The sequence below is a fragment of the Pyrus communis genome, chromosome 13 (genome assembly GCF_963583255.1).
Source record: "Pyrus communis chromosome 13, drPyrComm1.1, whole genome shotgun sequence".
In the NCBI taxonomy this organism is placed as follows: Eukaryota; Viridiplantae; Streptophyta; class Magnoliopsida; order Rosales; family Rosaceae; genus Pyrus; species Pyrus communis.
Genome location: NC_084815.1, coordinates 16,781,989 through 16,805,226, shown reverse-complemented (window position 1 = coordinate 16,805,226; position 23,238 = coordinate 16,781,989). Strand labels below are relative to the sequence as shown.

General features: G+C 37.5%; 3 protein-coding genes across 4 annotated transcripts; 1 reads left to right on the top strand and 2 right to left on the bottom strand.

Annotated features, from left to right (window-relative positions):
- Window positions 1–2,720: 2,720 nt before the first annotated feature.
- Window positions 2,721–5,077, top strand: LOC137711955 (probable WRKY transcription factor 53). Its single transcript, XM_068451105.1, has 3 exons — window positions 2,721–3,554; window positions 3,859–3,990; window positions 4,244–5,077. The coding sequence occupies exons 1-3, from the start codon at window positions 3,238–3,240 to the stop codon at window positions 4,860–4,862; spliced, it is 1,068 nt and encodes a 355-aa protein (XP_068307206.1). The 5' UTR covers window positions 2,721–3,237; the 3' UTR covers window positions 4,863–5,077.
- A 14-nt stretch (window positions 5,078–5,091) lies between these two features.
- LOC137711956 (uncharacterized) lies at window positions 5,092–6,690 on the bottom strand. Its single transcript, XM_068451106.1, has 3 exons — window positions 6,253–6,690; window positions 5,661–5,678; window positions 5,092–5,562 (listed from the first exon to the last, which is right to left on the bottom strand). Exons 1-3 carry the CDS (start codon window positions 6,626–6,628, stop codon window positions 5,372–5,374), a joined length of 585 nt encoding a protein of 194 aa, XP_068307207.1. The 5' UTR covers window positions 6,629–6,690; the 3' UTR covers window positions 5,092–5,371.
- An 818-nt stretch (window positions 6,691–7,508) lies between these two features.
- LOC137713578 (protein SEH1-like) lies at window positions 7,509–17,548 on the bottom strand. Of its 2 annotated transcripts, XM_068452893.1 has the most exons (9): window positions 17,299–17,548; window positions 9,880–10,094; window positions 9,623–9,737; window positions 9,317–9,417; window positions 9,003–9,080; window positions 8,422–8,577; window positions 8,180–8,292; window positions 7,907–8,033; window positions 7,509–7,729 (listed from the first exon to the last, which is right to left on the bottom strand). In XM_068452893.1, exons 2-9 carry the CDS (start codon window positions 10,036–10,038, stop codon window positions 7,598–7,600), a joined length of 981 nt encoding a protein of 326 aa, XP_068308994.1. In that variant the 5' UTR covers window positions 10,039–10,094; window positions 17,299–17,548; the 3' UTR covers window positions 7,509–7,597. The 2 variants fall into 2 exon arrangements, with proteins under 2 accessions (XP_068308994.1, XP_068308993.1); XM_068452892.1 differs by lacking the exon at window positions 17,299–17,548 and having other exon boundaries at window positions 9,880–10,203.
- Between the last annotated feature and the right edge of the window lie 5,690 nt (window positions 17,549–23,238).

The window sequence follows — 23,238 nt, the reverse complement described above, 5'->3', positions numbered from 1 at the left end:
TGAAAACATGGAGACTAAATTGACCGAACATTTAAAACACACGGACAATTTTGACATTTAAGCTCAAATAAAACTCAGTTACTAGACTCCACATCATTAAATTCATTAATTACGTTTGACTTTACATATTTTACATTTTCCGGATGCCTAAAAACCCATATTTGTGTTGTATGTATACCATTAATTTCATACGAATTGTTTTTTTGTTTGATATATACCATTAATGTTATAAATTTGTTATCCACTATATAATAGCAATAAATGACACACCCCGACCCGGAATGTCCACTAGGATCCCAAATCGAGCTGTGTTGGCCGACACCTGGAAGGTGACGAAGCCATAAAGTGTGATAGTGTATAAAAAGTGAATAAATTTGAATCTAAAAGTGTCTAAATACCAGAGTGCGCTACGAGTGGGAGCGAACCCATTTCACACGCGATGTCAGAGCATAAGTAAGGTACAGTAGTGTGGGTAAGAATCATACCCTTAAAAGTAGCCACCAATACTAAGATTAGCTATATATCATCGTCGATACGAACTCAGCAGTTAAAACCTGAAGGGGTATAAAACAGAAAGTGTGAGTAAGTAGTAAAACCAAGCTTCCCAAAACTATTACCCTTCTAACAGTAATAACCCCTCACTGTAATTCCCTTATTGTTTTCTATAAGACAGTACAACATATATACATATATCCAAACCATACTCAGAAATGATCAAAACCACGGTTTGCCATCAACTCCATCATACATTAATAAGTAGGCCAAATGAACTTAATTAATACAAAATGATATATCAGTCAGAGTCATCTAAAATGACATGTACAACTTATCCATATCTCATCAATCATGGCTAGCATATAAGTCGGAGTCACTTTTAGTGACCTGTACGACTTATCCATATCTCATCAATCATGGCTAGCATATAAGTCGGAGTCATCTATAGTGACCTGTACGACTTATCCATATCTCATCAATCATGGCTAGCCAATAGCTCAATAAGTATACCTGCACATGAGTCGGAACCACCTAAAGTGGTCTGTACGACAGGACTGGGTGTAAATAAATACGCTCAAGTGCTATGATCACGTGAAGATTGTGCGAATAATCATGGGTCACCTACGAGTCGGAACCACTTAAAGTGGTCTGTACGACAAGACTGTGCACCTACCTTGGATCCAAGGTGAGCGTAAGGTGCGGGAGGTGAACATCACGTGAAGGACTGTGCCCTGGCCACGGGCGGGAGCATTAACACCGAGATGCAGGTTTATAAGCTCTCAATGCATCTCAATATAACATGTGCAACTCATGGCAACCAGTACGACAGTATCAAAGTTGCCTAACACATAATTGTAGTCATGCTATAATGCAATCGATTCAACTAATACCATAAACTCACCTGAACTTACCTGGGTGTCCTGCGTTCACCTTTACACTTGAAAGCATTCCCAATAATTATATGCAAGTCGATTAATTACATCATCTTTTTTTTATGTGAGTCTCTTATCAAATTCCGGGTGGCATTTGATTGCGGGTCAGATTCTTTGTGGCCTAATCTCTTTTATCGAAATTAATCAAAATTGATGTGAGAAATGATATACACACAATTTTTTTTTATTGTTTTCGATGACCAAAATACGTTTCAATGGCTTAAATGAAATATTCCTCTTTATACATGTGCTAAAAATTGAGATTTCATCTCAAAACTAATTTAGATGGAAAGTTCAATTTGGAATGAGATTTGTAAAACACTTGGACAACAAAGTTGTCATCAAGATTTTTCTCATCACAAAAGTAAGATTGACATACGATATCACATAGATATTTTTGCAACTTGAGAGATCACATAACAAATAGAAGATTACATTAGAATTTAAATATGGTCCTAAATCCTGCCTAACTATGTTATTCTTATTCCTTGATAATCGAAATTCAATACCTCAGCTGGCTTTATTTTGGTTACAAAGTTTATGTAATCCTGTCCTTTGGTGGTCGGTACCATCAGGACGAATGGTACGGATTTTATTTTTGTACGGTGGATATTGTGACACATGACAATTAAGACTTTTCGTTCTATTTCAAATAATTTTCACCTTATTTACTGTTTTTGATTTAGATGCTTATGGATTAAAAACGCGTTATGAGTAATTAAATATTATATTCACAGTCATGAGTAAAACATGCTAATCTTAGGATTAATCTTGTCATTATCAAAATACATTTTTTAAGACAAGAATATATAAATATCATCAGCAGTAGAAAAATATAAGAAACATGGTCAATAAATTCGTCACATGAGAATGACCAAGTGCTCCAAACCTTTTGACCAATAAGCAAATACCATAGAATTTTTCACTTCTTTTTTTTCCACACAAACGCGGATGCGGCTGCGGCTGCATCTGATGTTCTAGAATCACCAATTAAAACCTAAAAGCTATATCTTGTTCCAAGAAAAAAAACAAAACCCTAAAATCTATAAACAAGAAGCAGAATCTACCAGGAAATGGGGAAGTGGGAGTGTACCAAATTAATACTAAATATTTGGATGTAACGGTAACACAGTCACATATTGTTACTAATTATTTTATAATATAAAATACGTATTTACGTAATATGTCAAATTTTTTTATATATTATTGTTATCGTCTATTCATATTATGATCTATAAATAAATAACATTAGGTGACAATGCCAGAAAGACAAATCACAAAGAGAGGGGGAGCGAGGAAGAGAGAGAACGGAAGAAGTTGGACTGGTCAGCATAGACCTTAATTTTTCTATATGCGGACCCAAAGATCGGTCAGAGCTGAAAAACTCGGTTTCTCAGTCAAAACTGCAGACTTTCCACTCTCCAAATTTTCACTTGTTATTCCAACAATTAACCGGTGTTATATATACAAACTCTCCACTTTCCTTGTAAATGCAACTCTCCCAGTCTTTGCTTCTGCAGCTCCACTACTCTCATCTTCTTCTTTTTCCCATTTCCTCACTCCAAATTTTCTGGATACCAATTCCATGCGTCAACCTTGTTACCACAAACAACGTTTCGGAGCTTCCGAACTCCTTGGCTTCTACTCTATCTCGGAGTCGGGAAGATTCAGTGTGATGGAGATGTGTAAACACTCTTGTAATGATTAAGAGCGTCTGAGGTCCTGCGTTCAAATCCTCTCTTCCCCAATATCGCTTGTATCATAAACAAACGACGTTGCTCGTAACCCAATCGACATATACAAGTGAAATATGGATTCCAGTAAGAGCTCGGACCACAAGTCACTGGTCAATGAGATCATTGAAGGACTGGAGCTAGCAAAACAGTTGAGGCTAAGTCTGAATGCAAAATCGTCATCAGACAAGAAGCAATTTTTAGTGCAGAGGATACTGTCGTCATATGAGAAGGCCCTTCTGATGCTGAAATGTAGCGGTTCGCCACAAAGTCCTATCGGGGCAATAACAAGCGTGCCGGAGTCGCTAATGTCAGCCAGCGCAGGTCCTTGTTGCGATGACAACAACACAAGTCTCCAGGATCGTCATGACCTCACAGAGGTCTCCAAGAAAAGGTGAGACTGGACTAACAATAAAGTAAAAAACTGGCCTCGTTTGGTGTCAAGGATTATACTGGATAACGTACTAAATTCTATACAATGTTGAATGAAGAAACGGGTGCCAACTTCCAAGTTGAATGTAGAAGATGGATTAGCGACGAAAAAAAACTTACCCTTCCAATTCCCATGGTAGGATTGGGAGGGATAAGTTTCTTCGTCACGAATCCATCTGGTGAGTTATCCAATCCGTTCTAATCCTAGCCACCAAACGAGTGTAATCACAAAGAACCAAATGCTGATTTGGATTTACAAATTGCAGAAAGGAAATGGCCAAATGGACAGAACATGTCACGAGAGTTAGCTCTGAGAATGGGATTGAAGGAGCCCATGAAGATGGCCACTGCTGGAGAAAATATGGGCAGAAAGACATCCTAGGAACCAAACATCCGAGGTAAATTAAGGATCTTGTTTTATTTAATCAGTTAATCTTATCCTGCTGCAATCATTTGCAATAACAGCACGAAGCCACGCGTCGAAAAGCGACATAAAATACATTACCTTTTTACACGTCCTCCCACAAAACGGAAGACTTTGATAAAAAATTGAATCATCCTTGATAAGAAACAAACCAGTCTTCTTCTGCAAAATAGAGAGTTTCACATTGCTATGAACAATTCTGATGATCAATTTGTATAAATCTTCAGAAGCTATTACAGATGCACGTACCGGAACTTGGAAAGTTGTTGGGCTACAAAGCAAGTGCAAAGGTCGGATGAAGACCCCACTGTCTTTGAAATCACGTACAAAGGGAAGCATACATGTTCTCATGGCCGCAGTTCAGTTCCACCGCCACCATCACCAGAAAAGCAAGAGCAAAAACGACACAATCATAACGATGCTTATCAACAACAGCAGTCTCAAGGAAATCAAATCAGCTTCCCAACTAATCTGAGGGTCAATACTGAGAACTTGGACGACAGAGAGAACATGGCTTCTCCATTCTCTTTTACTTCAACTTCATTCGGATGTATGAACAACGATGACGCCTTTCATTCATTGATGCTTGATGATAACAGTCTTTTGGACAATTTCAATCAATCATTGCTATCTCCGGCTGCAGGCGGATCAAACAATTACTTTGAGCCGGCAAGTCAGATGAGAAACATTGCAGGAAAAGAGCAACGTTCGGAATCTGATCTTGCAGAGATCATCTCAGCCAAAAAATCGTCAACCAATTCTTCGATTCCGGACATTGATTTTTCACTGGAGCCAGTGGAACTCGGCTCTTATTTCCCATTTGACTGCCCAGGATTTTTCTTATAATTCTACTTGTTCTTTGAGAATAAGAATAAGTAGCATCAAGACTGCCACTAGTTTGTTTCACATCTTGAATCAACACATGTATTATAAAAGAGGAAGATTTCTAGTAAAAGATAAGAGCTTTTGGTGATGTTGGCCATGGGATAGGTTAGTCAGCATAGCATCGACAAGTTTTTGAAGTTTTTTCCTTTTTAAATTCCAATTGAGACGTTTTGGTTAAGAATATAGTAGCAGTTCATACATCACATCTTATATTCAAATAGGATAAGTGAAGATCCTACAACATTTCGCTCAAAACATAACAAACTTTCAGAGACTCGGAGGGGCGGGTCATGTGCTTTGTTAAAAAACAACACAACAGAATCAGAAAGATAAGGATATTGTAGGAATATAAGCAAATATATGACTGTAGATTGACAATATTCAAGGCTCCACAAAAAAAAAAAAAAGCAGTAAAGACGTTGCAACTCTACATACAGTGAATGAACACAAGGGAAAGCCGTCTGCTGCACCTAAGCAGAAGTTTCGGTCTCGTCCTTCAACCCGGGAATAGGAGTTGATGTTCTTTCTTCTGCATCCCCAGCTTTTCTAAGAGCTCCTCTCAACCCCAACACAATAAAAATGTTGGTCAGAGTGAGAAGTGCCTCAGCCCCGCCATGTAACCAATCGACATTCGCCAATGAAGTGCCATAGTTCACCTTTGCTGTTCAGCCAAATAACCACATTAAGCAAGGCATCGATTCATGAATTTGATTGTTATGAATGCATAACACTCTCAGTTTCTTAAACATGAAAACTTACCGTAAATTCCAGCAGGAACTGCTCAGTTGATGAGAGGAAAGCAAACAACAAAACGAAGGATGTCAGTAGATCGAAACTGAGCGGTTAACAGTAAAGAAGTTACAATATTAGGCCAAATTCAACATGAAGCAAAACATTCCAACTGGAGTGAGTTTTTGGAGGGGCAATTGAATGTGCTCATAGAAACCCAAGCATTGTCTTCTCGGTTTGAGACAACCTAACATGCAACAGGGACACCAAAGTGGCGGCATCCTATCCTAAACCTATCACGCAAACGTCATGTCTTCTAACTAGTTCAATAGCATCGCTTGAATGGTATAGTTCACATAGTATTGCACGACTGGTTTGAGATATCGCCACCTTGGCGTCTTCATTTGCATGTAAGTTCTTCTCCGTAAACAGACCAATATGCAATATGGAAACCAGCACCTTGTTAATATGTTTCTCAAATTATCAGAAATTAACCACATGGACATGGAGAGCTTAACAATGCTAAATTAAGCAACCCAAAAAAGGATTAATTATCAAAAACCCAGGAAGCCATAAAAAATTCAAAAATAAAAAAGGTAATAGGAAGATTGGAAAAACTCACTGGTGGCCCCCACAAAGGCAAGCAAGAAGTAGAACCCGAAGAGGGTGAGCTTAGGGGCAGACTTGGATTTGGTGATGAAGTACAAGAAACCCAGGTAGGGAAACAGAGAAGCTGCAAACAGCTGGGAAGCTATGCTCTGTGAGTCAATGCTGGGCGCCCATGGATCAATTGGGAATACCACCACCCCGCAGACGCTCCCACCCCCACCTCTTCTGTTTTGACTGCCGATCCTTCTCTCTGTGTAAAACTTGGATTCTCTGTTTCTGGAAAATGGGTTCGGTTCGGGGCTCCTAGTGAAACAAGGGGAACCCGGGAAAGTAGGAGGGAGAAGAAAGGCGGGGGATTTACAGAGAGATTGAGTGCAGGTGATAGTCATTGAGGAGAGAGAGACGTGGAGTGAGTGTTTAGAGTGGGTGTGGTAGGAGATGACAGTTAGGATTTTGTTATCATCAAAAGTCAGTGTAAGGGAGGAGGATTCTCTACCCTCCTGTTCCCATTCAATTTCATCCTCTCCTCTTACATACTATTTTTTATCTTATTATTTCTATAAAAAGAAATTAATATAAGATGTTAACATGACTTAGCCGTGATCACTCTAATAGGAGAGTATAGAATGGTAGAGAGATTAGGATGGTAAATAATCCTCTTCCCAGTGTAAGCGGGTAGGGCTTTGAAATGTGGACTTATAAAATGTCTTGGCATTAACCCGTTGGATTTCCCTTGAAATGTGGAGGACTTACGTAAAGGGCTCACGTCGCATGATGTTGTGATTGAATAATGCATTGGTATGTAGAGGAAAATTTAGACATGCCTATATATTATTGAATCAGAATGCCACGCGTTAAATCCGTTGTACGTAAATTGTTCTCTCACATGTGTTGTTCAGGTGCTTGATGAAATGCCTCAATGGCGCTGGGCAGTGCTTGTGATTAGGGAAGAAAATAGACGAGATAACACCGAGGGTTATTTGTGTGCTGTCTTATTATCAGACAACTTCTCGACGCGGTAACCTAATGTAAGATTGTTCAGAAAAAAAATACCGATGTCTCACCGTCGTCCCACAGCGGTCACATATCAAAATTTGACCCAACAACAGTTTTGTTTTGAGACCAAACATGAAAACTAAATTACTGTTTCAATTCAATGATGTTTGGATTTCCCCATTCATTTGTTTCCCTCTTTTACGTTTCTAAAGAAACAGGCCGTACGAAAGAGACAGCCGAAAGCGAGAATGATTCCCCATTTCCCACATCAAATTTCAACTGTGAATCATTTGAACCAATATGTAAAGTTACAATCAATAAAGTTCAAACAGTGAATTCACTAACATGTAAAAACTGAGGGACTACGACGTGGGTTCAAAAGTAGCCTCTTCGTGCCAAACTCCGTTCAAACTAGACTGCCACAACCGCACTGACCCATCATTCCCGGTGGTCGCCAAAGTCATTCCACTCATGTCCCATTCCATCTGCCAGACCTGATCACAACATGAGGACATCAATCAATTAGGAAGGTTCATAGCCCTGCTCTCTGAGGTAATAAACATTTTGCCCTCTTAAGCATCTACAATCGTATACCCAACACACACATTGTTAATATCAATTTCCGTTCCAAATTAATTGATTGATAACATTTTCGATAGTTTTATTATTACCTCGCCTTTGTGACCCGAAAGTAATGCAATCTTCTCCAATGAGAGTCTTCCATCAGAGTCAGGGTTTAGCCCAAGATGCCATATTGATATTCCCTTGTGAGTGGCAACGGCAATTACCTCATACGGCCTGAACAAAATTTATACAAATCACTTTCTGATATAAAAATAAAACGAAGTCATTTTTTCCAATTTTATGAAGACATAAAACAGAAAAGCTCAAATTCCTAATCATTAGTAAACAGTGCTTGCATGAGCAATGAGACAATTCCCTACCTTCCAATGTTCGTTGCCCACGCAACTGCATAAACCTGATCATCGTTGTCACCAGGCGAGGCCAACTCTGCAACTGGGAGCCATCTTTGATGAGCCTGATCAAATTCCCATATCTGTAAAGTACAATCATAAGATTTTGTACAAAACAAAATATATCAAACAAAAGAAGTCATATACGCAACACCTGCAACATTGATGTGGCCTGCGGATGTAAATGAATGATAAAGAAGAATTTATCATACCTTGGCAGAATTAAGTTGTGGTGTGTTTGAACTGAAACCCAAAACAAAACTTGATTCCTGGCTTTCTCCTCCTTGTGGATTCCAAGATATAGATGCAGATAAGCACATGGCAGGGCCAACTGTAGACACCGAATCAATAACATTCTGAAATTCAGCCTGGACAAAAAGATCATGAAATAAGGTCAGAGAGTAGTTGCAGACTGTAAAATTCTTTAAGGAATCGTTCTCAACCGGAGAAAGAATCTTAAAAACTAAAAGGGTGTAACCATGTCAAGAAAAGCACACAGGAGAAAGAGCCCCAAAAATAAGAGAGAAAGAGCAACAGAAACAGAAGCTCATGGTCCATTCTCATTCATAAAAACAGGTGAAGGATTGGGGGAAGAAATCTCCTGTCATCCCTTTTATATTCACAAACGCAATGCATCATTCTATACAACTAGAACTTACCTCTAATGGTTGGGATTTGTGAAAAAATAATCATAAACGGAAAATTCAGCACCAATTCAGCTGCATTGTAACATTATAATAAAATTACATGGTCTAAGTAACATTATCAGACTGAACCAGATAAAATGATCCACCTGAAGTTGCCAACTCTTCAGTTCCAAGGGATCCAGTAGCTCATAAACCTTGACACGGCCATCTGAATATGCAGTGACCTATAAAAACGAAACAAATTAAAGTTTGTCACTTTTCACTCTCACACAGTGCCCATTGAGCATGTTGTACAGGGTGCCAATTGAACGTAAACTAGAACCTAAATCATATTAGATGAAACGAAAAGAAAAAAAGTCAGCAATCCGAAGCATAACTTTTCACTTACAAACTTAGATTTTAGAAATTGTAACCGCAATGCCAAAATTAAAGAAAAGCAGTAGCAGCAACAAAAGCTAACCATTTTTAAACCTGCCGCTGAGACTCCAAACTGGGTATCTAGCAGTTGAGCCGAACCGCTGTTAAAGCTTGTGCACAGCTTCCATTGAAGAGGTTGAGCATCTAGACAATAAAAAAAAACCGTAAACTTCAATCAGATACGATGCGCAGTGAAATTCCTATACCCAGTTCTTGGAAATGGGTGATTCAATATGCATCAGGAAACACAATGCGCCTCGAAAACAAATTCAAAAAGCATTTTCCTCACAATTCCCTAACTAAATTAAACTGCTTCAGTTAGAAAAGATTATAATTTCAATGAAAATACCTTCAGCAACTTCCTCCCACAATGACAAAGTCCCATCTGTGCAAACACACGCCACTGCGTCACCGTATTCCGGCGGAACCCAAGCAATTTTCACAATGCCAGCAGCCTCTTGCACCTAAAGCAAAAACAATCACACATTTTAAAAACAAAAACACAATCTTTTAAGTGGAATTGAAAATTTCAACAGAAAAAAATTAAAAACTAATGGGCTAATTCCTGAAATGTGAAATCAATTCAAGAAGGAGGGAATTAGGGACCTTGGATTTTGAGGTGCAGGACAAGGAGGAAGAGCAAGGGTCGCGCGAGTCGAAGACGACGAGAGTTCCGTCGACGGAGCCAGTGGCTAGTCTCTGGCCGCAGTAGTTCCAAGAAGAGCAAGTGGTGCCTTTATCGAGCGCCACCAGAGGTTTCTCCATATCCGCAGAGTCACTGGAGCTCCGATCTGTGGCCACGACGGTCAGAGGCGGAAGAGCTAAAAACGGGACGATTAGTTTATACGGTTTTGGCAGAACGTTGGGACAGTTTCTGGGTCGGGTCAATCAGCCGCTCAATATTACAGTATTCCTCTTTTACTTGTAACAGATTTCAGTCTTATGTTCCATTCTAACCTCGTTTTTTCAAAAAATAAAATAAGGAAGGGGTTAATGGATTTGGACTCGAAACGAGCCCACCCGTTTATGGTATGATTTAATAATTTGATATGAGATGTGTATTCATAGATAATTAAAAAAAAAAATGAAATTGTTGTAGGAAATAACATGGATAAATTCTGAGATAATTCTTTTTAAAATGTGACTCTTCATGTAATTTCTATCACTTTACAGTTTAACGTCAATTATCGTATCAACATTAGAAGATATTGTGACAAATAGTCCATGGAGAGTCTCATATTCGAGAGTATTTCTCATATTTGAAAGATGGGATAGAGGGGGATGGTGGGGATAGATGGAGAAAAAGGGCTAACTGTCTTAGCATGATTTTTTTTTTTCTTGGCCTTATACCTTTATTTATACTAATCACAGGTTTTTATTTGTCCTACAAATAATATAAGTCACATAAGGAAAGGATTTTCTAGATCTTATAGCATTTCTAGTTCACTAAAATCACATTCCTATAATAATACTAACTGCAACACTCCCCTTTAAATGTGTAGAACTAAACAAGCAGTCGTATTGTGTTATCAGGCAAATGTGAAAGTAGTTGATGAAGTCTTTCTCATCAGGCATAGGCAATGCATACACAAGTCTCACAAGTAGGGTCCATATAAAAGTACAGTCTCACCAAAACCTTGCTCAATGGGAAGCTTAGTCTAAGGAGAAAATGTGAGTTAATGCAATATCGACACTTGAGATAAACAAGCAACAATAAACGCACATGTCAAGGTTATAACTAGTCTAATATATGTGCCTCACTAAAACCTTTTCAAGACAACAAAAACCCAGTGAGAAAAAATGATCTTGATCTAAAAGAAAAATAGTACATTAAGGCCAAGTGAGTATACTACAAGATATTCACATTGAGATGACAAAACTCCCCCTAAGAACTACCAACAGTGCAAATGAGGTAGTGTAGGTAATCCAACTCCTCGGATAAGCTTCATAAAGGTAGACTTCGACACTGACTTTGTGAAAAGATTGCCAAGGCTGTCTTGGTATCTGATCTGCTTGACTTCAATCTTTTGATGCTTTGCTAATGTAGATAGCAACAATAAGTTTGGCATAGCCACTTGGATCATTTGGTCGACATTGTCTTCATGAATCGTTGTTGGTATTCAACGATAGTCTACAAGTGTTTCGAATATGCTCAACAAGAGCTCTCAACCGTGCCTATTTAGGTGTCAAGTAGTAAGGTGTGGTAAGCTTAGCATGATTCGAAGACATTGTCTTTAAAATATGTTTCTTGTAAGAGTTTGATAAAGAACAATGGATTAGCATAACTAAGAAGGTAGTATTGCTAACTGACGATATAAATATTGCACGGAGAGTCAAAGCGAAAAGGGGATAGTGAAAAGCAAGACATTGCTAAAGAAAAAGGTGAAAGAGCTGCAAGAGGTAGCTAAATCATATAAGAGATTCTGTAAGAGCAACTCCACCCCTAAAGACTTTGCGCCAGCACCCAGCCCATTTATCCACTTCAGCGAACAGTAATAGACCCAATGAACAGTAATAGGCCAAAGCATCTCCACCCCAAAAAAAATGTGCTGGCACCCAGTCTAAAAATGCGCTGACACAAACGATCTCCACCCCTACAAAATGCGCTGGCACTCAGTCTATTTAAAATATTAAATAATTTTTTTATAAAATAATAAATAAAAAAAAATAGTTTTAATTTCAGATAGGATTTTTAACCAATCTCGTAACGCCACGTGTCATTATCCGAACGTACTATTTTTTTAATAGATTTCCGCTAAGATTTTCAACCAATCCCGACAACCCACGTGTCACTTCCTATTTACAATAATTTAGGCAAGATTTCGATAAGATTTTTAACCAATCTTGTCACGCCATGTGTCATTATCCGAACGTACTATTTTGTAGATAGATTTCTGATAAGATTTTCAACCAATCCCGACAACCCACGTGTCACTTCCTATTTACAATAATTTAGGCAAGATTTCGATAAGATTTTTAACCAATCTTGTCACGCCACGTGTCATTATCCAAACATACTATTTTGTAGATAGATTTCTGATAAGATTTTCAACCAATCCCGACACGCCACGTGTCACTTCCTATTTACAATAATTTAGCCAAGATTTCGATAAGATTTTCAACCAATCACGTAGTGCCACGTGGCATTGTCCAGAACCTCATCTTCTTTTTTTTTTGTCCATATAAACCCTACATCCCTACATCCATCCTCACACTAAACTCAATCCTTTTTTTTAGCTCAGAATTCTTCTTTATCGTTTTCAAATCTTAAGTTCTTACAATGTCTTCTTCAAGGAGAGCGTATAAACAGTTACAAGAGCAGCAGAAAAGGTTGTTGGCACAACAGGAAGAATTGGTCAATCTTGACCAAGGTGGAGGTGGAGATGAGGCCTTCGCAATGGAGGAGGATGATGATGATCACCATAAAAGGCGGAGGGCCTCACATTCCCGCCGTATCATGGAAGCTATGGGTCAGATAGCCAAACCCAGACGTGCGGCAAACATCGATAGAAGAAGGGAAAGACGAGGTAAAGATCTCTTGGAAGATTATTTTATTCCCAACAGCGTTTTCCCTGATCATGTTTTTAGACGTTGTTTTAGAATGCAACGAAGTTTGTTCGATAAAATCATGAGTGATGTTTGCAACCATGATCCATATTTTGTGCAAAAAGATGATGCTTTTCATGTTTTAGGTCTTCTTCCTGAGCAAAAAATTACGGCTGCCTTACGAATGCTTACATATGGAGCATCTACAGATCAAGTGGATGAGATCGCAAGGATGGGAAAAACAACAGTTCTGGAGTCCCTGATACGGTTTTGCTCTGCAATTGAAGCCCTCTACACCAATAAGTACCTTCGGCAACCCACGCCAAGGGACATGCGAAGGCTTCTGAGGAAGGGTGAGATGCGAGGCTTCCCTGGCATGATGGAAGCATCGACTGCATGCACTGGACATGGAAAAATTGTCCAAGTGCGTGGCAAGGAGCTTATGGCGACAGAAAAGGAGCCAAAAGCATCATTTTGGAAGCGGTGGCTTCTTTTGATACATGGATTTGGCATGCTTTTTTTGGTGTTCCAGGAGCTCAGAATGACCTAAATGTCCTTGCCCAATCTCCAGTGTTTGACGAACTGCTAAAAGGAAATGGGCCGAGATGCACATATTGGGTTAATGGTAATAAATACGAGGGACCATACTACCTTGCAGATGGTATTTACCCAAGGTGGTCAACATTTGTCAAAACAGTGCCACATCTGCAGAGTGAAAAAGAGAAACACTTCGCAAAGTGTCAAGAAGGGTGTAGGAAGGATGTTGAGCGTTGTTTTGGTATCCTGCAAGCTCGTTGGGCCATTGTCAGGGCTGCAGTTAGAATGTTTGATGTCGAGGCTCTTCGATCCATCATGATGACGTGTATTATTCTCCACAACATGATTGTTGAAGACGAGTATGATTATGATGCCGTCAATGAATACGAGCCGGATCCGATGAACAACTCAAGAACACAAATCTACTATGCTCATGACCGGACCGAATATCCCGTGCAACACGAGCCGTTGGAACGGGATGGACGTTACAATGAATTGATCGTTCAACGGTATACTTCATTGCAAGAGCCATACTGGCACATAACCCACCAGAATGACTTGATTGACTATCAGTGGAGATTGTACGAAGGCGAAGATAATTAAAATAAGGCTTGTGGTTGAAGAATAAAGTGTATTGTTATTTTATTTGGTGTGTTTTTCTTTTTAGTGTGTTTTTTTTTTTTTAAGTTTAAATGGTGAGGTTATGTAATGTTATTTGGTGTAATTTTAAATAAAGTTCTAAAAATAAATAAGAAATTACATAAGAAATTAAATAAAGTTGTAAAAGTAAATAAGAAATTACATAAGAAATTAAATAAAGTTCTAAAAATAAATAAGAAATTAAATAAAGTTGTAAAAGTAAATAAGAAATTACATTAAGAAATTAAATAAAGTTCTAAAAATAAATAAGAAATTACATAAGAAATTAAATAAAGTTCTAAAAGTAAATAAGAAATTACATAAGAAATTAAATAAAGTTCTAAAAATAAATAAGAAATTACATAAGAAATCACATAAAGTAGTACAAATAAATGCGAAATTATACAAAGTCTGTGGAGTTAGGATATGTGGTGCTAGGATCTTGGTTGCTAGGATTTCTGTAGCTGGAACCCCTTGACTTGTTTCGGCATCTCTTGCATGCCTCCTTCGCACGACATCTCTTTTTTCTGATGTCCAAAAATATTTTGAATTCGGAGACAGTCCTACTAGAGACTTGTTTATAGTGTCACGATCTGTTTGAGCCATCCTTTCTTCTCTAAGCATCTCATTCTCTCGATGAAGTGCTTCTCTAATCATCTCGTTCTCTCGATTAACTATTTCTCTTTGTCTCTCAGCCGCCGCATCACGAGCCTCAGTAGCTGCTATTATTGCTGCCATAGCAGTAGCTTTTTCCTCATCTCTAACCTTTTCCCATGCCATGTTCAGTTCACCTTGACGAGTAAGTTCCTCCATATATTTAGTGTAGTCATTTTTGGAAGAACTACCTTTTTTCTTTGATGCCTTTTTACCTTGAGGCCTGAGGGACTGACGAGTCGGTTGGGTCTCTGGCACTTGTTCAGGCGTCCCTTCCGTGTCTTCAAATGTGTTGGCTTATTGTTCGGCTGTGTCTGCTTCTGGCGCACTGTGTAGACCCATACCGTGCATGACAACTTCTGGACCGGTTGCCACAATTTTGTATCTAGGGCAATCTTTGACAATTTGCCAACATTCCCATTTGTTGAATGATTTGTTATGGTTCTTTGCATTGTAGAATGCTTGTGCTTGTAGTGTCTATAAAAATGTGGGATAAGATAGTATTAAAAAATACGGGTGTAACACAAATAAATAAATTAAAATATTGATGGACGTGGAATGCATATAAATTACATAAGAAATTACATAGAAATTACATAAGAAATTAAATAAATTAAAATATTGATGTGGGTGTAACACAAATAAATAAATTACAATATTGATGGGCGTGGAATGCATATTACATAGAAATTACATAAGAAATTAAATAAATTAAAATATTGATGTGGGTGGAATGCATATAAATAAATAAAATATTGTTACCTCATCCGCTAAACTTGTCCCACTACGCAAATTATCAGAAGCATGAGAGATGGCGTTTTGCCAACAAGTAAAGGATGCATTGAGTTTTTTTCAACGACCTTGAAGACCTTGACTAGATCTGGCATCTTTTCCATGTACATCGCAAAACGCTTTCGTAATTTTACTCCACATTTCTCGCTTATCCATCTCATTACCCGTAATCGGGTCATGAGTAGTGCAAACCCAACATTCACACAACGTAACATCTTCACTGAGCTTCAACGAAGTCATTTTTTTCTCTCAAAGTGTACAAAATATTCAAATGTAGAAAGTGTAAAAAGTGTAGAAAATATTGAAATGTGGTGTAAGGTGGAAGATGAGGGTTAGGTATTTATAGAAAAAAAAAATTAATTTTTTAAAATTTTTCTGTATTTTTTAAAAAAATTTCACAATTTTTAATTAATTTTTAATAAATTTTAATGTTGTAATTAATCTAGACCGTTGGATTTGAAAAATAATCAAATCCAACAGCCAATCAACTGCCACATGGCCAACGGTCAAAATTCTGACCATTGGGCCTTTTTTTTTTTTGGTGAAAAAAACGTGGACCGTTGATCTGTGATCGGACGGTCCATTTTAAAAGTCAAATTTAAATTTTTTTACCTTTGGAAATCCAACGGCCTACAAAAACTAGCCGTTGGAAATCCAACGACTCTGAGGAGGGCCACGTAGCCCTCACCCGTTCGAACCCACTTGCGCTGAAACGTGGGGCTCGCGCGCTGCAGCGCTGTTGGCTACTCGCGCCCAGTCGCGAGTGTTGTGCACGTGCCAGGGAAATGGACCGGCTTCTGGGTCTGTCCGAAATGGGCTGGCCTGCTGCCTGGCATGGGCTGGGTGCCAGGCTGTTTCACGGGCTGGAGGGTTTGGACAGGGTGCTGGGCTGCTAATTGGACAGGGTGCTGGGCAAAAAAAGGTGGGGTGGATCTGCTCTAAATAAATGGAATTACATAATATACATATATACATATATATATATATATATATACATATATATATATATATATATGTATATATATATAAGAGATTCTATTCTTTTGAGCATGTATAGCTAGGGGTGGGCATGGGCTGGGCCGGGCGGGGCCCAAATTTGGAGGAACCTGACCCTACCCATTTTAAAATGTAAATAGGCAAAACGGGCCGGGTAGAGGCATTTTGAGTTTTGGAACGGGATCTAACCCGATCCGTTTGAAACTGGATGGTTCAAGACGAGTCCACGGGTCCAACTTTTTTTTCTTTCTAGAAATAACATTTTTCAAAGCTGCACTGCAATGCACAACGACAGAGACATTTTTCTGTAAATTACAAAAGTTGTTTCACAGCACAAACAGATTGCAATAGCATTCACGAAAACTTGGGGCTAGAGAGTAACTCCCAATGGATCCCTTAACAAAACTTTGGGAAAAAAAAAAATTCTCTTACAAACTATTAAATTGAACGATGAAGAAAGACTTTTTTGTACATGGGCAAGAAAAACCAGAAAATGGCTTTATCATTTTTTCACTTGTAATATTGCTTCCTCTCGGTTGAATGTTTCCATCAAATTGAAAAATATGTTAGTGGATTATTCAAAACAGCCAATAGTGGAATGAAAACGATACGAAAAACAAATGAAAGGGATATTCAATTTCAATTTCGATCATATTGTACCATCTCTAATAAAATTAAAGAACAGACACACATATATCAAATGAATACAATTCCATCTCCACAACCTTCATTATGATAGCTACAAATTCCCCAACCAGAAATTTAGAACCCAGAACAGAATCTATACCATTCCTGATTCAAAAACCCTAAATCCGTAAACCAAAAATTCACATAAATAACAAATGCCTAATTCAAAATTACCAAAATTATAGCAGGCGACGGTGGTGATGGGGTGATGATGATCACAACGGCGGTGCTGTTATCTAGGAATCGAGATGGGTGGTGCCAACGAGGAGGAGAGAATTGAGATGGTTGTGTCGTCGTGGTTTTAGGACCTGGGTGCTTTGGGATATCATCAAGGAAGAGAGATGAATGGTGCGGTCGTGCTAGTCGTGACGGCGGTGAGAAGAGTGAATATGGAGTTGCAAAGGGTGATGTCATTGAGGAGGGGAAGACAAAAGAGTGTGGGTGGTATGGACTTTGGAGAGAAGATGGAGTCCAAAATCTAGATGGACTAGAGTAAGGAGAATTAATGGGCCGGTTCGGGGCCCTGTTATTCTTAATGTTAAGACTCGGCCCATCTCTAAAAGGCTAAGGCCCCACCCCACCCCGCTTATTCTAAAAAAAAATTGGACCCACCCTGTACCCGGCTCGAACCTAGTCTACACGCCTCGACCCGCGGTTCCTCTACCCATTTGCCCACCCTTACGTACAACACATAGAAGCTATAGCTGAAATTATATTTTCATGATTTTCTTTTAGTTCCAAATGATTGGATCGAATTAGAAATTAAGGGAGAGCTACTTTTGGTGTGAGTAATATAACCGCACTATTCTTGGACGTTCTTTGAAACTTGATAGTATAGATAAGGACGTCGATGCAAATATGCAAATATTAATTGGTCATTTCGGTCTCATGCGGTTTTGTAAGTTTGTAGTGTAGGAAATTTCCGAAACCCCATGAACAACAAAAAGACGTTAGGATATGAATTTGATAAACCAAAATTATGATAAATCAATCACAATTAACTTAAATGTGGAATACTGAAGATATGACTTTTGAGGATGACAAAGAAGTCTTCTACTTTCAGCAAACGGAAGTGTTCCAACAATAATAGCATTTGTTCATAATAGAACTTGTTTTGTGAAAGCAAGGACTACGTATATACAGTGATAAGACTCCCACCAATCCGCCTTATTACTGATAAGCAAGGATTTGCCAAATCATAGGATATCATTAGAATCCTAATTAGTATAGAAATCTTGTCTAACCAAATCTTCTCTTTGTCTGACCCATTCTCTATATCTCAAAATTTTAGGTTACAAGAGACACAAGATACAAGATTAATTTTAGTGAGTTTCTAGACTCTATTTAATACTTTCATGGTGTTCATGAATTATATGTTATGAAAAATATTGTAAATTTTAATACTCATTTGAAATTCAATTGAATTTGCATTTATTTGTTGACATTCTGCATCAACAATTTATGGTAACTTATATAAGAAAATATTTGGGTACAAATTTTTCGGTGCACTTATGTAATTTGCATATTTTCTTATGTGCTACTACTTCATTACAAAATATTTTGGTGTTGATTTTTAGGTGCACTAGATTAGTATAATATATTAAGGTACCGACGTCTAGGTACAATAGTTCATTACAATTTTGATTAGATACAATACCTTCTAGTTTAGATACACTAATTTACCATAATATGTTGTGTCGCTGTTTATTTTTTCAATGTTTTCTCACTTTACCTTTTATTTTGTCTTATCGTTAAAACTCAAAGTTTTCAAGTCATTTTCATTAGTTTTCCTTTAATTTTATTCATAATAAACATTAAGCACATATTTAATTAAACTCTTAATACTAAAAAAATTTAAAATTCAGAACGAATTATTAAATAAGCAATAAAATTAAAATAAAAAACATATTCTACTCATCCGCCGATGGTTCTAGCTCTTGCGGTACTTCTGCCACGCGTTAATTATCAAGCTTCCACTCCTGGAAACGCGACTTGAACATGTTGTCGATAGCCTTCATCAGATTTAGGTCACTTTTGTCAATGTCCCAATTGGGCTGTCATGCAAAAATCAATAAATTAAAAGCTCACTATTATATTACATTTAACAAACATTATTATTTAACTAATAAAATTAACACATAATCTAACTCATCAATCATGCACATCTTTAGCTCATCAAGGATGGCACTCCAAGACTCCTAATCTGTAGCACATTTGGTACGCACCAATGCTCCAACGTTAGACAAAAAGCTGGCGCGCTACTCTGACTTCACAACCCCTATTACTTCGTCAGCAATGATTTGGTAACAACTATGATCATAAGTGTGTTGGACCCGTACCGCAACAAATTTCTTATTGTCAATTCACAAAATATATTTTCATAATACTGAAGCTAAATAAAAAATTTATACAAAATGCAAAATTTACAACACAAACCTTGTCTAAAAACCTTCGCCATCCGTTGTTTTTGACGAACACGCACCACTATCGGCCATCGTACCAACAATCAAAGAACGAACTAATTATAATCTACAGACTTGGTAAGCGTTTCCAAAATGAATTGTGAAGAATAAGGAGAGCAGAAGCACACATTTATAGGAAGTTTAGGGACTTTGCGCAACAAAGACTTTGTCGCGCAAACATCTGCACTAAATATGGTATTGATTTCTCTTATTTAGATGCACCAAATACGCTGACCTAAAACTGAACGCCATTTGTGCGACGAAGACTTTGTTGCGCAAGGTTATGCACAACGACAAGCTTTGTCGTGCAAACGTTCAAGCGACGAATGTGATCAATTGTAATTATGAAGTTTACGTAAACATAGATATCCATGTTTACGTAAACTTCATAATTACAAACAAATTTTCAGTTATAATATTTATTCTAAAAATAATTAAAACCTTAAATAAATTGATATTATATTCCATTAAATTATTTAAAAAATCAAACGGGAATTAAAGTTTAATTAAGTCCAAATACAGAACTTATAAATAAAAACCTTAACTTTAATTATTATCCTAAAAACATAAATTTAAAACTACTAGTTCGATAGTCCTTCATTTTGCTCGACGTCATAACACTACCGCTTGTAACCTCCCTTCAACGTCGCCTCCATCAACTTCATCAACTCTTCGTTCGTATCGTCATGAAGAGTATACTTACATTGTTACACATATATGCAAATAATTAATTCCAACATATAACAAAAATTTTCACAAAATTAATTAATGATCCATCAATAGTATACTTACTAATAATTCATCCATCACCACCTTCTTCACATTCTCGGGCACATATTTCCAAGAATGCCACTCAGCAGTAGGACAATTATTCCACATGGCTACACCAACCGCATGCGCGAACTCCAGATGTGACCTCAAATCATACAGGTTGGCGGGCACACTCTGATCCTTGTTTTTATCCTTCATCGCAGCACCAACAGAATTATGAAGAATAAGGAGAACAATATTGTGAAGAACAAGGGAAGCAGAAGTGCATATTTATAGGAACGTTAGGGCCTTTGAGCGATGAAGGCTTTGTCGCGCAAAGACCTGCACTAAATACTGTCTAAATTCCTCTGATTCACATGCAGTGAATGGTCTGACTCAAAACTAACTATAACTTGCACGACGAAGCCTTTAATGCGCAAGTGTTCCTCTGATTCCCATGTGTTGAATGTTTTACCCCAAAAACTGAACGAGCTTTGCGCGACGAAAGCTTTGTCGCGCAAAGGTTCCGTGGGAAAATCTTCGTCACTTATTTTCGCGCCAAAAAAAAAAAAAAAAAAATCACCCACGGTTTTCTTGCTAACTTTGCGCGGCGAAGATTTTTTTTTTCATTGCGCAAAACGTCTTTGCGCGACAAATTTTGCTTTGTCGCGCAAATAGTTTTTCCTACTAGTGTAGCCCATTGTGAGGTGTAACCCCTCCCCCACCCTCTTAGTATAAATCATATCATTTGATAAATATATATATATATATATGTATGTAATCTAACACCATGTTTTAATTAAAATTTTCAATCTTTTCTAGTGGCTTTTTTTTTTTTTTTTGAACAAACGATATTATCTACACTAAGGGGAAGGGAAGGGCTAAGCCTCACAATGTGTTAGCAATCATGTGGTTCAAAATCGTCTTTGGCGAGAATCGAACCTAAAACCTCTCACTTACAAGTGAAGAGGAATACCACTAGACCGATGGGCTAAAATTTAAAAGCTGGATTTTAGTCCTTAAAATGATTACTTTTACATAAATACTGCAAGTAAGATTAAAAACTAATTTTAGTCCTTTGACTCGTGTCCAAATCAACATTTATATTTCACATCATATTTTATGTAATTTTACCATGTTTTTTCTTCCTATATAACCCCTAAAAATTGCTATTAAATGGTTTTACAATTGAATGAATTTTTGTTTTTTAATTCAAAATGAGCATCCGGCATTTAAAGATGCAACATCAAGGGAATTAGAGATTAGGCTTCTGCAATTGAAAAAGAGATTAGGCAATCATCTATATATTGGCTGATTTCTTCACATACATCTGGTAATTACGATTTTTCCCTTTTTTCTCATCATTTGCATTAGGTCTCTCTCTATTTTCTTTCTGTTGGTTTTGAATGGCATATGGCTTGTGTATCTAGATGAATGCCAACAATTTGCAACGAAGCGAATGGATTCAACTTCGGTAACTTTTTTTTGTGGCATTGTGCTTGTGATATTTCTTTTTTTTATTTTTTATTTTGTGTTGGTTGATTTTATTATCAGGTTTTGATTATTTTGTCAGCGTGTGAATTGTTGGGTTGGAATTGGGATTGATCTATTGCATCTGTATTTGATTAGGTACGCTAAACGATTAGGTACGATAATTTAGATAAATTCGATTAGGTACGATAATATAATATAGATATATTTGATTAGGTATTATAAATTAAGTGCATTCAACTAGGTATTATAATTTGGCCCTGGATCTTCGCCGGATCCTTCTCTGCGGATCCACTGGGAATCAACCCATCCGAACCGTTCAGCTCATATCCTACGGCCCAAGTTTATTTTGAATATTTTTTTTTCAGCTTCCGTTTCTCGCTCTCCCCCACTTGGTCCCCAAACCCCTCGGCATTCTTTTGTCTTCTCCAATTCCAAAAGGCAAAAAGGAAGGATTAATCAAAGAATTAACCCATCAAACAACCCAAAAGACTTCTCATATACCCAATAATTAATCCATCAATTTCCCAGAAACCACAAATAAAATCTTTAGCGCCTGCGGTGGTTTCAAGCAAGAATAGGGGAAAAATTAACGGAAATGGATTTGGGAAAATTTATGTCCCGAGGAAGGAAGGCAACGCCAGCGCCTTCCTTCCTCGGGACATAAATTGAAAATATTAGAGGCCGCACGATTTGCATCTGTTTTGAATCAACGACTATGATGATGTGGTCCGTTGGATCCGTCTAGAAAACATCCGGATGGAATCTGTAACCCTATGATTTAAGTGTGTTTAGCTAGGTACTAATATTTAAATACATATACTTTTTTGGTGTATTATACGTGTGATACCTTTGACTTTGTGGTGATATGAAAAATCTTTCCAGGCACTCTAAGCATGGAAGAAATCAAGCATAAATTAATCAAAGTCAAAATTGGACCCTAATAATGAGGAACCATACCAAGAAGGTCGAATAATTAATTATAGGGGCACAATGGGAACAAAAAGAGCCATTAAAGAGTTTAAAAACACCAAAATATGAGTTATAATAATCATGATGACATGGAGGACTAAGATCAAATATCGTCGTTTATTATTAAGGTCTAGTAGTATTCCTATTCATTTATAAATAAGAAGTCATAAGTTTGATTCTCTTTTTTTTTTTTCTTTTTTTTTCTTTTTTTAACAAATGATATTATCTACATTAAGGGGGAGCAGATGGGTTAGCCTCGCTGTGAGCTAGCAATAATGTAATTTAAATTTGTCTTTGGCGAGAATCAAATCTAAGACCTCTCACTTACAAGTGAGGAAAAATACCACTAAACTGTAGTACTAAGTGGCTTGATTCGATTCTTTAAATCACATTATTAATGGCTCATTATGAGATTTAATCTAATACAAGGATTAAAATC